Source organism: Delphinus delphis, chromosome 10 (assembly GCF_949987515.2).
Source record: "Delphinus delphis chromosome 10, mDelDel1.2, whole genome shotgun sequence".
Classification (NCBI taxonomy): domain Eukaryota; kingdom Metazoa; phylum Chordata; class Mammalia; order Artiodactyla; family Delphinidae; genus Delphinus; species Delphinus delphis.
Window position 1 is genome coordinate 51,493,054 of NC_082692.2, and position 12,736 is coordinate 51,505,789.

Genomic DNA, 12,736 nt, shown 5'->3' on the forward strand with positions numbered 1-12,736 from the left:
CTAACAGGAGTGTAGTAGATCTAGATGTCCAACAGGGAAAAATCTACAAGATACATTAATAAGTGTAAAAAAACCAAAGGATAGAACAGTGTGCGTGAAACGATCCATTTGTGTAAAAACCAAACGTAGAGCTACAGATACATACACACTAATGCACGCCTAAATTTACTAGGCTGATGTACCAAAGAGCAGTCACCTCCAAGGAGCACTTATGGCAACAGGTGAAGATATGTCCTTTTTATTTGATCCCCTTCTGTTCTATTTTATAAAAAGTAAAACAATACATATAAAAAGAAAACAATTTTATACTGCCCTGCCTAGCTGTTTCTAAAATACTGATGTAATGTCCAGAACTCCTACTATAATTCCTGGAAAATAAACCAGGCCAGAGGGAAGAAAGCTTTAGAAGTGGGACCCTACCCATATATCCAGACAAAACTATAATTCAAAAAGACATGTGCACCCCTATGTTCATAGCAGCACTTTTCATAGCCAAGACATGGAAAGAACTAAGTGTCCATCAACAGATGAATGGATAAAGAAGATGTGGTACATATATACAATGGAATACTACTCAGCCATAAAAAAGAATGAACCAATGCCATGTGCAGCAACATGGATGGACCTAGAGATGATCATACTAAATGAAGTAAATGAAGAAAAAGAAAGACAAATACCATATGATATCACTTATATGTGCAATCTAAAATATGACATAAATGAACTTATCTATAAAACAGAAACAGACTCAGAGACACAGAGAGTAGACTTGTGGTTGCCAAGGGGGAGGGGTGGGGGAGGAGGGATGGATTGGGAGTTTGGGATTAGCAGATGCAAACTGATATACACAGAATGGATAAACAACAAGGTCCTACTGTAGAGCACAGGGAACTATATCCAATATCCTGGGATAAACCATCATGGAAAAGGATATGAAAAAGAATGTATACATATGTATAACTGAGTCACTTTGCTGTACAGGACAAATTACCACAACACTGTAAATCAACTAGACTTCAATAAAATAAATTTTAAAAAAAAGAAGCGGGGCCCTACCTATGATTAAAGACCACATTTGGAGCAAGTCAAGAGGGGCATTACAGTGAGTGCAACTGTCGTAAGTGAGTCAAGGAGAGAAGATGTCTCCAGAAAGAAAAACATAAACAAAATCATTGTGAAGAAATCATTTCAGGTTGTATTTGGAAGCAGAACAGGGAGGTATAACCAAGCAAGACATTTCCATGTCCTCCCTGAGCAAGACAGCAGATAGGTTACAGTAAATGGAAGCCTAAGAAGTCTGAAGTGTGGGTCTTCCTATCAGATACATGGAATACAGAAAAAGAATGCAAACGGATATCGTAACTAAATTTGAACTAATGACATAAAAGGGGTAGCCCTTTGAACGTTAATTCGTTAATTTTAACACACATTTATTGCCCTAAATAAATTCATTGGTCAATTATTTCCTATACAATTTTTTGTTTGTTTGTTTGTTTTTTTGTGGTACGTGGGCCTCTCACTGTTGTGGCCTCTCCCGTTGCAGAGCACAGGCTCCGGACGCACAGGCTCAGCGGCTATGGCTCACGGGTGCAGCCGCTCCGCGGCATGTGGGATCTTCCCGGACCGGGGCACGAACCCGTGTCCCCTGCATCGGCAGGCGGACTCTCAACCACTGCGCCACCAGGGAAGCCCTACAATTTTTTAATTGAAGTACAGTTGGTTTACAATATTGTGTTCGTTTCAGGTGTACAGCAAAGTGATTCAGTTGTGGGGTTTTTTCAGATTATAATCCATTATAGATTATTAAAATACAAGACATTGATGGTAATTCCCTGTGCTACACAGCAAATCCTTGTTGCTTATCTATTTTACGTATAGTAGTTTGTATCTGTTAACCCCATACGCCTAATTTATCCTTCCCCTGCCATCCGCTTTAGCAACCTCAAGTTTGTTTTCTATGTCTGTGAGTTTGTTTCCATTCTGTATATGCATTCATTTCTATTATTTTTTTAGATTCTACATATCAGCGATAACAAATAGTATTTGGCTTTCTCTGTCTGACTTATTTATTTCCTGTATTTAAGGATAGGAGATCCTCCAAATAATCCATGAAAATGCCTACCTCCTATCTCCTATCCCCTGCGCATCTGTACCAAGATCTCGGACTGAATCCTGAGGAGAAGCTAATTCATACATGGATACCAAACTACCTGAGAACATTCTGACACACTTAGATGCAGAAGCACCTTACAGAGCGCTTCGTCGAGCTGGGGTCTCGTTTTATTTAAGGGTCTGTGACAAGGAGTCTTCGTGAACAGTAAATCTGACTCCTCTGCCGCCGCCACAATGACACCATCTGCTCAAGCTTCTCCGCAGACCAGTTACCAGCTGCCTAAATGGACAACACAGAAAGACACAGGAGTGTCTTTCCAGAATCAGTTCCAATGAAGTGTCTGCATTCCCCTTCACTCTACCTACAAGCAAATCCTCTCACCTTTCTCTTGGCTTTAAACGTAAATGTCACAGGACAAGTATGAATTCCTCGATGGTGGAGAACTTTAAAGATACTATGGAAAACAGCTTCCCCCAAGAAGCCAATCACTGGGCTGAAGGCTGATCCCAGCAGATGCAACGCCCCCCCCTCCACCCCACCCCGCAGTGACTTACCTTAGAATTCATCTCCATGTGGTATTTGGCACAAGCTCGAAGCTGAGTCACCCAGAACTGTTTCTCTTTTGCATCAGCAGCTAAAATAGAGAAAGAAAGGCTTGGAGCAATTGAGCCAAAACACATCCAACCCATTTCTACACGCACCTGAGGGGTTGGGGGCCTGGGAATGAAGGAGCGAAAGGCAAATGCAGATGGTACTCATGCCAAAAATCTGACGACACCAAATCTCAATCAAAAATCCTTTTTTTTTTTTAACAAATCTAAAAAGTTTTGAGAAACTTAAAGGGATTTTCAGAATTCCATCTTCCTGGATGGAATCACTTGAACACATACAGATCAATTTCTCCGAAAGTAATCAATACACTTATATTCTTTCTCTTTCTTTAAATTTCTAACAGATTTTTTAACAGCTTTGAGATAGAATTTACATACATAAAATTCACCTGTTTTTAATATTAAGTGATTTCTAGTATATTTACAGAATAGTACAACCATGACCATAATCTTGGTTTAGAATATTTCCAGTATCCCCCAAAGAATCCTCCACCCATCAGCAGTCACTTCCCATTTCTCTCTCCCCACCCCCTTTCCCATCCCTAGGCAACCACTAATCTGCTTCCTGCCTCATAGATTTGCCTATTCTAGACATTCCATATGAATGCTCCCATGCAGTATGTGGCTGCCTTCTTTTACTTAATGTTTTTCAGGTTCATCCACATTGTAGCATTTTTATTGCCCCTAACACATTTTTTTTAAATCTCTCTTTTCAAATTATAAATACCAACTCAGAAACTTCAAACAGAACAAAACTGAATAAAGTAAGTTTCTTGTCATTAGAAGGGAGTTAGAGGTGGAATTTCTTTTTCAGTGGGGCATTATCTAAGTGACTGCAAACATGCTTTGTTAAAGCACTTTGCTTTACTGTGTAGTACACAGTGGGGGCACCTAATATAGTCCTATGACAGGTGCTTAATGAAGGTTTCCCTGAAGAAGTGACAAAAAAATTCCCTCTTAAACCACGTTAAAAACTTAACTTATTCTGAAATGTCTGTTATGAGAACAATTTGGCCAATTTTTTAAACTCTTCTGAAAAAGTCATTTCTACTTCTTTAAAAAGCAGCAGGGAAGAGAAAACATGATTATTTTTAATGCCTCTACCACATGTGGCTAAAAGGAGGATCAAAGTGCAGTGTTTAAGGCCCCTTTGTTAACTACCGGAGTTGTAATGTGGAGTTATCTATCAGCCTTTACAAAATTAGCGTTCAGTTGAATTACCATTTTAATATATGTTCTCAAGGGTTCTTATTATGACTGAACAGAACAAGGTACAAAATGTTGACTTACAGACCCTCAAATGTCCCCCAAAGAGACATTACAGTACCAGTCACTTGCATAGTCACAATCTTCCATCTACACCCCCATCTCTCAAATATATAAAATTATTTTCTTAAAAGATCATGGATACATAATAGGTTCTAATAAAATCCAAGTTAATTTAATTGCATAACTCACTGCATAAATATTTTAACAGAATATATACTGCATAAATGTTAAATATGCAGAAAACAAAATGATTCCCCTAGAAATCTGTATCATTTACAAAAATGAGCCTGTCATCTGTCAATAAAACCCAACTTCAGCTTGAACTTCTGGTGAAGAAATCTGGAAGTGCAGACCAGCGTAAGACTAGGTGAACCCTACTTCCGAAGAATAAAAGGATTCTGCAGAAACTAGAGCCATTTTCCTTAGGAACATGAAGAATTGCTGCTTTGTGGCAGTACCCAAAGGCTCCAAAAACATTCCCAAAGATGTTCATCTATTAACATCAAGATTCATCTCTACATGTAGCGAGACGTGAAATGAGAAAACCAATGCCCAGATTCTTTGGGATGGACCAAGGACCAGCCAGAAAGAGGCAGAAATGTGTCCTCCCTCTGCTGTAGTGGGTAAGTTTAAGCTAAATTTATCCCTTGTGATTAGTTCACGCAGATAATAAAACTTTTATGTTTGCTATTAAAACAACCCTTAAAAAAAACAAACTTGGGGTTTAATAACCCAAATAACAACTAAAAGGCAAAATGAGATGGCTCAAATGGTTAATTGGTTGGGCTGTTCTTTTGTATGGGTTCGTGTCATTTTAGAAACCACAGGCGGGTTTATAGCACTACAAGCCTACCTCAAGAAACAAGAAAAATCTCAAATGAACAAACTAACCTTACACCTAAAGGAACTAGAGAAAGAAGAACAAACAAAACCCAAAGTTAGTAGAAGGAAAGAAATCATAAAGATCAGAGCAGAAATAAATGAAATAGAAACAATAAAACAATAGCAAAGATCAATAAAACTAAAAGCTGGTTCTTTGAGAAGATAAACAAAATTGATAAACCATTAGCCAGACTCATCAAGAAAAAGAGGGAGAGGACTCAAATCAATAAAACTAGAAATGAAAAAGAAGTTAGAACAGACACCGCAGAAATACAAAGCATCCTAAGAGACTACTACAAGCAACTCTATGCCAATAAAATGGACAACCTGGAAGAAATGGACAAATTCTTACAAAGGTATAACCTTCCAAGACTGAACCAGGAAAAAATAGAAAATATGAACAGACCAATCACAAGTAATGAAATTGAAAGTGATTAAAAATCTTCCAACAAACAAAAGTCCAGGACCAGATGACTTCACAGGTGAATTCTATCAAACATTTGGAGAAGACCCATCCTTCTCAAACTCTTCCAAAAAATTGCACAGGAAGGAACACTCCCAAACTCATTCTATGAGGCCACCATCACCCTGATACCAAAACCAGACAAAGATACTACTAAAAAAGAAAATTACAGACCAATATCACTGATAAACATAGATGCAAAAATCCTCAACAAAATACTAGCAAACAGAATTCAACAACACATTAAAAGGATCATACACCACAATCAAGTGGGATTTATCCCAGGGATTCAAGGATTCTTCAATATATGCAAATCAATCAATGTGATACACCATATTAACAAACTGAAGAATAAAACCCATATGATCGTCTCAGTAGATGCAGAAAAAGCTTTTGACAAAATTCAACACCAACTTATGATAAAAACTTTCCAGATGTGGGCATAGAGGGAACCTACCTCAACATAATGAAGGCCATATACGACAAATCCCACAGCAAACATCATTCCCAATGGTGAAAAACTGAAAGCATTTCCTCTAAGATCAGGAACAAGACAAGGATGTCCACACTCACCACTATTATTCAACATAGTTTGGAAGTCTTAGCCATGACAACCAGAGAAGAAAAAGAAATAAAAGGAATGCAAATTGGAAAAGAAGAAGAAAAAGTCACTCTTTTTAGATGACATGATACTATACATAGAGAATCCTAAAGATGCCACCAGAAAACTACTAAAGCTAATCAACGAATTTGGTAAGGTTGCAGGATACAAAATTAAAGCGCAGAAATCGCTTGCTTATACTCTAACAACAAAAGATCAGAAAGAGAAATTAAGGAAACAATCCCATTCACCATTGCAACAAAAAGAATTAAATACCTAGGAATAAACCTACCTAAGGAGGTAAAAGACCTGTACTCAGAAAACTATAAGACACTGACAAAAGAAATTAAAGATGATACCAACAGATGGAGAGATATACCATGTTCTTGGATTGGAAGCAGCAATATTGTGAAAATGACTACACTACCCAAAGCAGTCAACAGATTCATGCAATCCCTATCAAATTAGCAATGGCATTTTTTACAGAACTAGAACAAAAAAATCTTAAAATTTGTATGCAGACACAAAAGACCCCAAACAGCCAAAGCAGTCTTGAGGGAAAAAAACAGAGCTGGAGGAATCAGACTCCCTGACTTCAGACTATACTACAAAGCTACAGTAATCAAGACAATATGGTACTGGCACAAAAAGAGAAATATAGATCAATGGAACAGGATAGAAAGCCCAGAGATAAACCCATGCACCTATGGTCAACTAAATGATAAAGGAGGCAAGGATATACAATGGAGAAAAGACAGTCTCTTCAGTAAGCGGTGCTGGGAAAACTGGACAGCTAAATGTAAAAGAATGAAATTAGAACACTCCCTAACACCATACACAAAAATAAACTCAAAATGGATTAGAGACCTAAATATAAGACTGGACACTATAAACCTCTTAGAGGAAAACATAGGAAGAACACTCTTCGACATAAATCACAGCAAGATCTTTTTTGATCCACCTCCTAGAGAAATGGAAATAAAAACAAAAATAAACAAATGGGACCTAATGAAACTTAAAAGCTTTTGCACAGCAAAGCAAACTACAAAAAAGACGAAAAGACAACCCTCAGAATGGGAGAAAGTATTTGCAAATGAATCAACGGACAACGGATTAACCTCCAAAATATATAAACAGCTCATGCAGCTCAATATTAAAAAAAAAAACTCAATCAAAAAATGGGCAGAAGACCTAAATAGACATTTCTCCAAAGAAGACATACAGGATGGCCAAGAAGCACATGAAAAGCTGCTCAACATCACTAATTATTAGAGAAACGCAAATCAAAACTACAATGAGGTATCACCTCACACCAGTTACAATGGGCATCTACCAACAACAAATGCTGGAGAGGGTGTGGAGAAAAGGGAACCCTCTTGCACTGTTGGTGGGAATGTAAATTGATACAGCCACTATGGAGCACAGTATGGAGGTTCCTTACAAAACTAAAAACAGAATTACCATATGACCCAGCAATCCCACTACTGGGTATATACCCTGAGAAAACCATAATTCAAAAAGACAGATGCACCCCAATGTTCACTGCAGCACTATTTACAATATCCACGTCATGGAAGCAACCTGAATGCCCACAGGCAGACGAATGGATAAAGAAGATGTGGTAGATATATACAATGGAATACTACTCAGCCACAAAAAGGAATGAAACTGGGTCATTTGTAGAGACTGTCATATAGAGTGAAGTAAGTCAGAAAGAGAAAAACAAATATCGTATATTAACGCATATATGTGCAACCTAGAAAAATGGTACAGATGAACCGGTTTGCAGGGCAGAAAGAGAGACACAGATGTAGAGAACAAACGTATGGACACCAGTGGGGGAAAGCGAGGGGGGGTGGGGGGGTGGTGGTGTGACGAATTGGGAGATTGGGATTGACATGTATACACTAATATGTATAAAATGGATAACAAATAAGAACCTGCTGTATAAAAAAATAAAATTCAATAGAAAAGAAAACGAAACCACAGGCGGCGGTGGGGCATTAAGTTTTTCACCTGCTATTGTTTCTGCTCTGACACTTTATTAAGCAATAAAGAGCAAAGAGAAACCAAGGACCATATAAATCTGGGACACACACTGTATGAATCTCCAAAGAGAACATGAATCTTCTCACAGTTCCCAAAAAACAAAAAACTTTCTTCAACTATAGACAATTTTATATCATAGGTTTGTGGATTGTTTTATAGATCCTGAGATATGACTTGTATATTGATAATAAAAGAACCTCAGGAAATTCCCTGGTGGTCCAGTGGTTAGGACTCTGCACTTCCAAAGCCAGAGGCCCAGGTTCAATCCCTGGTTGGGGAACTAAGATCCCACAAGCTGCACAGCGTGGCCAAAAAATAAAAATAAAGGAACCTCAGCTTAGCCCGCCTCTGGGTAGCAAAGCTTGGAGGAAGGTCAGCAAACTGACTCTGTGTGTGTGTACATGCACAAGCGTGCAAACGTGTGCATTTGGGGTTTGGTTTTGTTATGTTGTTAGAAGAAGACTGACAATTTTTCCAGCAATGTGCCCATGACAGAATGCTGGAAGAATGATCTAGCGATCAAATCACACCGCTGCAGACAACTCTGGCCCATCAGAAAACCTGCGAGGTGGATATGCCTCGGGGGCGACAAGACCTACAGTTCTGGCCAAATGCTGGGCTCCCCCGAGACCTGAGGAGAATGCTTAGCAGACCTCAGCTTTCAAGAAGCAAAGAGAAGGGGAGAAAGTGGACAACAGGACATAACACCAGTTGGCTTTTCACCAGGCTCTAGGGCCACAATGGGTTAAATAAAGTACAAGTGAAGGGGCCTCTACTAAGAGCTGGTTCTAGAGGAACTTTGAGCAGAGGACACCATGACCCTTAAAAGGCTTGACCTGTGCTCAGATCACAGCCCCACGGGCACTGGAGGAAAGACTGACAGTATACGGTCCAGGAAAATATATACTGAGCTAATATGAAAAATCTGCCCAAGTCCTGAGGCTCAGCCAGGTTTGCGATCACTCACCTTTTGTTTGTCCTTAATTGCTCAGTTAATTAGGACAAACACTTCCTAATGTCAGCTCCTCTCCCCACCCCAGGGGTAGGAGAAGCAGCATCTGTCACCAGAGTCCGCAAACCCGGCAAATTGTTAAAGGTGATTTTTAAAAAAAATCAAAAAACAAGAGAGCCATCACCATGGTAACTGTGAACCCAAGAGGCCCATCTGAAAAGTTCCCGGGAGAAGAACGTACCTCTCAGTTTGTACATCTCCCCATTGGCAGAGTACACGACCAGCATATGAGGCACTTCGTCACTCAGGGACACGATGGCGCCAGACAGAGACAGGGCCCCTCGGGGCTTCTGGTGTTTGCTTTGCTCATTCACAAAATACTGCAGGATACCAGCCTCAAAATCCAGCACAAAGTACCTGTGTGGAGAAACCACAGTGCATCAGTTTTCTCTCCAAGCAAAGAAGAAAAAGAACATAATCCTTAAATTGACATCAAGGTTCCCAATCCAGGATGCTGGAAGCTAAACGTCCCTGCCAGGCACCCACACAAGTCATCCCCATGTAGGGAGAGAGCACCCAATTCTTAAGTCAAAGCAGAACCTGTCATGGCCCCCGGGGCAAGGGCAAGGGCCAGGCCCATTCTCGATCCGATGCAATGCCCATTCATACGTAAGCCTCAGAATGGTAAAGAAGAGAGAAGCGTTGGGACACAGACTCTGGTAACAGGCTCCACGTGACCTCACAGGAACAGCTGAAATTCACAGCCCAGAAGCAGCAAACTGGGCCAGACTCCAGCCAACAGCCTGGACACTGTATGGGGCCTGAGCTCCAGAGCTGGTCAATCCAGCCAACTGCAGGTGCTCACACAGCCCCCTGGGCACCCTCCAGCGGGCCCTTCCGTGGATCACTTTTCACACAAAGGGACAAGATTCCCTCCGCTCTGGGAGGCTGTAATGCCACTGGAGTCTACATTCAGGGTGAAAACAGGGAAACTGCTAGTTGCTTGAATCACTCAAACAAATCTGGTAGCCGAGAACCTGGCCTGTTGATAGTCACCATCTATCACCAGGAAGCAATCAAGACCACTTCCCCTTCTCCACCAGGACGAGCTGTCTTCACGTGAGACCCACATGCCCCCTGCGACCCAGAGGCTCACCACAGCCCCTGCTGACTCTCCCAGCCTCTCACTTTCTGCTCCACCCACGCTGGCTCACCCAGCTGCCTTCCACCACTTTGCTCATGCCGTTTCCCCCACCTGGAGCAGTTACTCGAAGTGATACAGATCGTTACCAATCCACAACATCGAAACTCTTCCCACAATTGGGCTTCGCATCACCATCCAACTGCACGTCAGTAGGTTTGTCTCATTAAAGAAAGAGTCCAGACATTGTCTGACACACATGGCGCACACAAGCCACAATACCAGTCTCAAACCAACCACGGCGCAATTGGGGGGTGGGAGGAAGCAAGTTCTTCATCAGCTTGAGATATACTTGCCACCCCTGTGGCTAAAACGTGGTTCCCTGCCCTATTAACTGCACGGTAACTTCAGGAACAACTCAGGTGCCACCAACTTGAGAAAGCGTCTCCTGACCAGGTTAAATCTTCCTTCCACAAGCTCTCACTCTGAACTCACCCCTCACGGCCCTGGCCTCATCGGGTGTCTACATTTGCAGGATTATGCGTTTCAATGTCTGGTTCCCCCCAGACTCTACGCTGTTCGGAGGCGGACAGTGCCCGACACCTCGCTGATACTCAGTTAATATTTATTCAGTGAATGAATGAAAGGGAAAAAACTACCAAATTCCACTCTTTTCAATCCGTGCACCAAAGCAGCTGGGTCACCACTGTGAACTTGCAGAGGCACTGGAAAATATGTCACACTTTTGAGGGATATAGAGTGATGCTCAACATCGGTCAGATATAAAGCATACGAACAACTCAGGCAGTTTTCACAGTTTCGATACTAGTTGCACTGCATACCTTTCAAAGACATAGCATCTTTGCAAAGCTGGGTTTTCAGCAGTTGCTGGGTTAACAAGGAAACATCGACAGGGAATAGGAAGAGGGCAACGATGCCAACAAAATCCCAAGGTTTGAGAGAGCAGCTGTGCAGAATCCGCAGACACACACAGTCCATCAACAAGCACTTGCAGTTATTTAATGGAGAAACATATTCATAACGTAGAAACATAAACATTTATGTTGATTATTTTTTCAAAAGGCCACTGAGTTGTTAGGACATCAATGTACATGAAGTTGTTTGGAGCTGACTGCTTTAATAATAATTTTTAAAAAGCTGGGGCTTCCCTGGTGGCGCAGCGGTTGAGAGTCCGCCTGCCGATGCAGGGGACACGGGTTCGTGCCCCGGTCCGGGAGGATCCCACATGCCACGGAGCGGCTGGGCCCGTGAGCCATGGCCGCTGAGCCTGTGCGTCCAGAGCCTGTGCTCCGCAACGGGAGAGGCCACAACAGTGAGAGGCCCGCATACCGCAAAAAAAAAAAAAGCTGACTGCTTTCATAATAAATGAAACTGTAGGATATTTTTTAACCTCTAAGCACCACGAACCAAGAAAGTTTACAAAATTCTGACTTAATTGATTCTCATAGTAACCAACAGACAGCCATCATTATTCCCCATTTTACAGGCACTAAGACTCAAAGAAACTCAAAATCTAAGTCCCACTTGTCTGTGTCCAAATCCACACCTGGTTCAGTCCAGCACTCACAAACTCTCCTTCGAGTCTCACGCAAGTCCCCCCGCTTGTCGCTTGCTCCGTGTCACCTCTCCTGTATCCACTTAGGTACTTTATTCTCCAAAGCTTCCTGCTCCAACAGAGCTAGCCGGGCTGAAAGCACCTTTGCCTGGTCACAGAGGTCCCACCTCATCCCCATCCCACAGAGCAGGCGCACCTGACGACCCAGGTCTCAACCCTCCAAAACTCCAATTCCTCTAAGAAACATTAATTATTTGTAACATTCCAAATGTCCTGGCCAAGGCTATTTACCTTTTTTACCCCTCTCCTTCCCTATCTCTCGAGTCACAATAATAAGGATATACTTCTGGTATCCACGATTAGCATGGATAAATCAAGACACAAAAGTGTGCTCCTGGACCAGGACTATTCAAAGTGCGGTTCCTCGCCCAGCAGTATCAACATCACCTGGGAGCTTATCTGAAACGTAAATTCTTGGCCCCACCCAAGACCTGCTGAATCAGAAACGGGTGGGGGTGTGGGGCAGCCAGGAAGCTTCCAGGTGATTCTGATGCAGCTCAAATTTGAGAAGCACTGGCCTAAACTAATAGCTCATCACCCAATCCCTACCCTCCATTTCCAGGAGACACAAGCAGAATACATTACCCAGCTTTCCTCGTAAGGACGTGTGGCCATTTGAGCTGTAGCCAACAGAATGTGAGCAGAAGAAATGCAAGCCAGGCCTATAACATACAGACAGACGCATGCACATGTGCGCACACATGTGCCCGCACACACACACACACACACACACACACACATACAGATTGGAATGGAGACACCCTGCAGGGCAACTCGGGATCCACAACAGGTGTGGCAAAGACACAAGAGGGAAGCAGCCTGGATCCCCGAATTACCACCTGGAAGAGAGTCACCTCATTTCTACATGGATGAGAAAGAAGCTTCTGCTTATTAGGCCACTAAGATCAGTTAAAGAAGCCAGCCTGACAAATTCACAAAAAATATTTTTTAAATGTCTATTTTCACATCCTTCTACTTGAAATGTGCTCCTCTCCTCCCTTCTGTGACGTGAAGACCAA

The 12,736-nt window shown here is 41.9% G+C and overlaps 1 protein-coding gene and 1 non-coding gene across 4 annotated transcripts in view; one reads left to right on the plus strand and one right to left on the minus strand.

Annotated features, from left to right (window-relative positions):
* OSBPL10 (oxysterol binding protein like 10) overlaps positions 1–12,736 on the minus strand; it is a 284,923-nt gene that overhangs the window by 184,574 nt on the left and 87,613 nt on the right. For all 3 annotated transcript variants that reach the window (XM_060022092.1, XM_060022091.2, XM_060022090.2), the window contains exons 2-3: positions 9,182–9,357; positions 2,668–2,747 (exon numbers count right to left, since the gene is read on the minus strand). In XM_060022092.1, the coding sequence (XP_059878075.1) occupies positions 2,668–2,747; positions 9,182–9,227 (126 nt within the window). In that variant the 5' untranslated portion in view covers positions 9,228–9,357. The remainder of the gene's footprint in view (positions 1–2,667; positions 2,748–9,181; positions 9,358–12,736) is intronic.
* TRNAW-CCA (transfer RNA tryptophan (anticodon CCA)) lies at positions 8,196–8,268 on the plus strand. The gene has a single exon. It is a non-coding gene; the product is annotated as a tRNA-Trp (tRNA).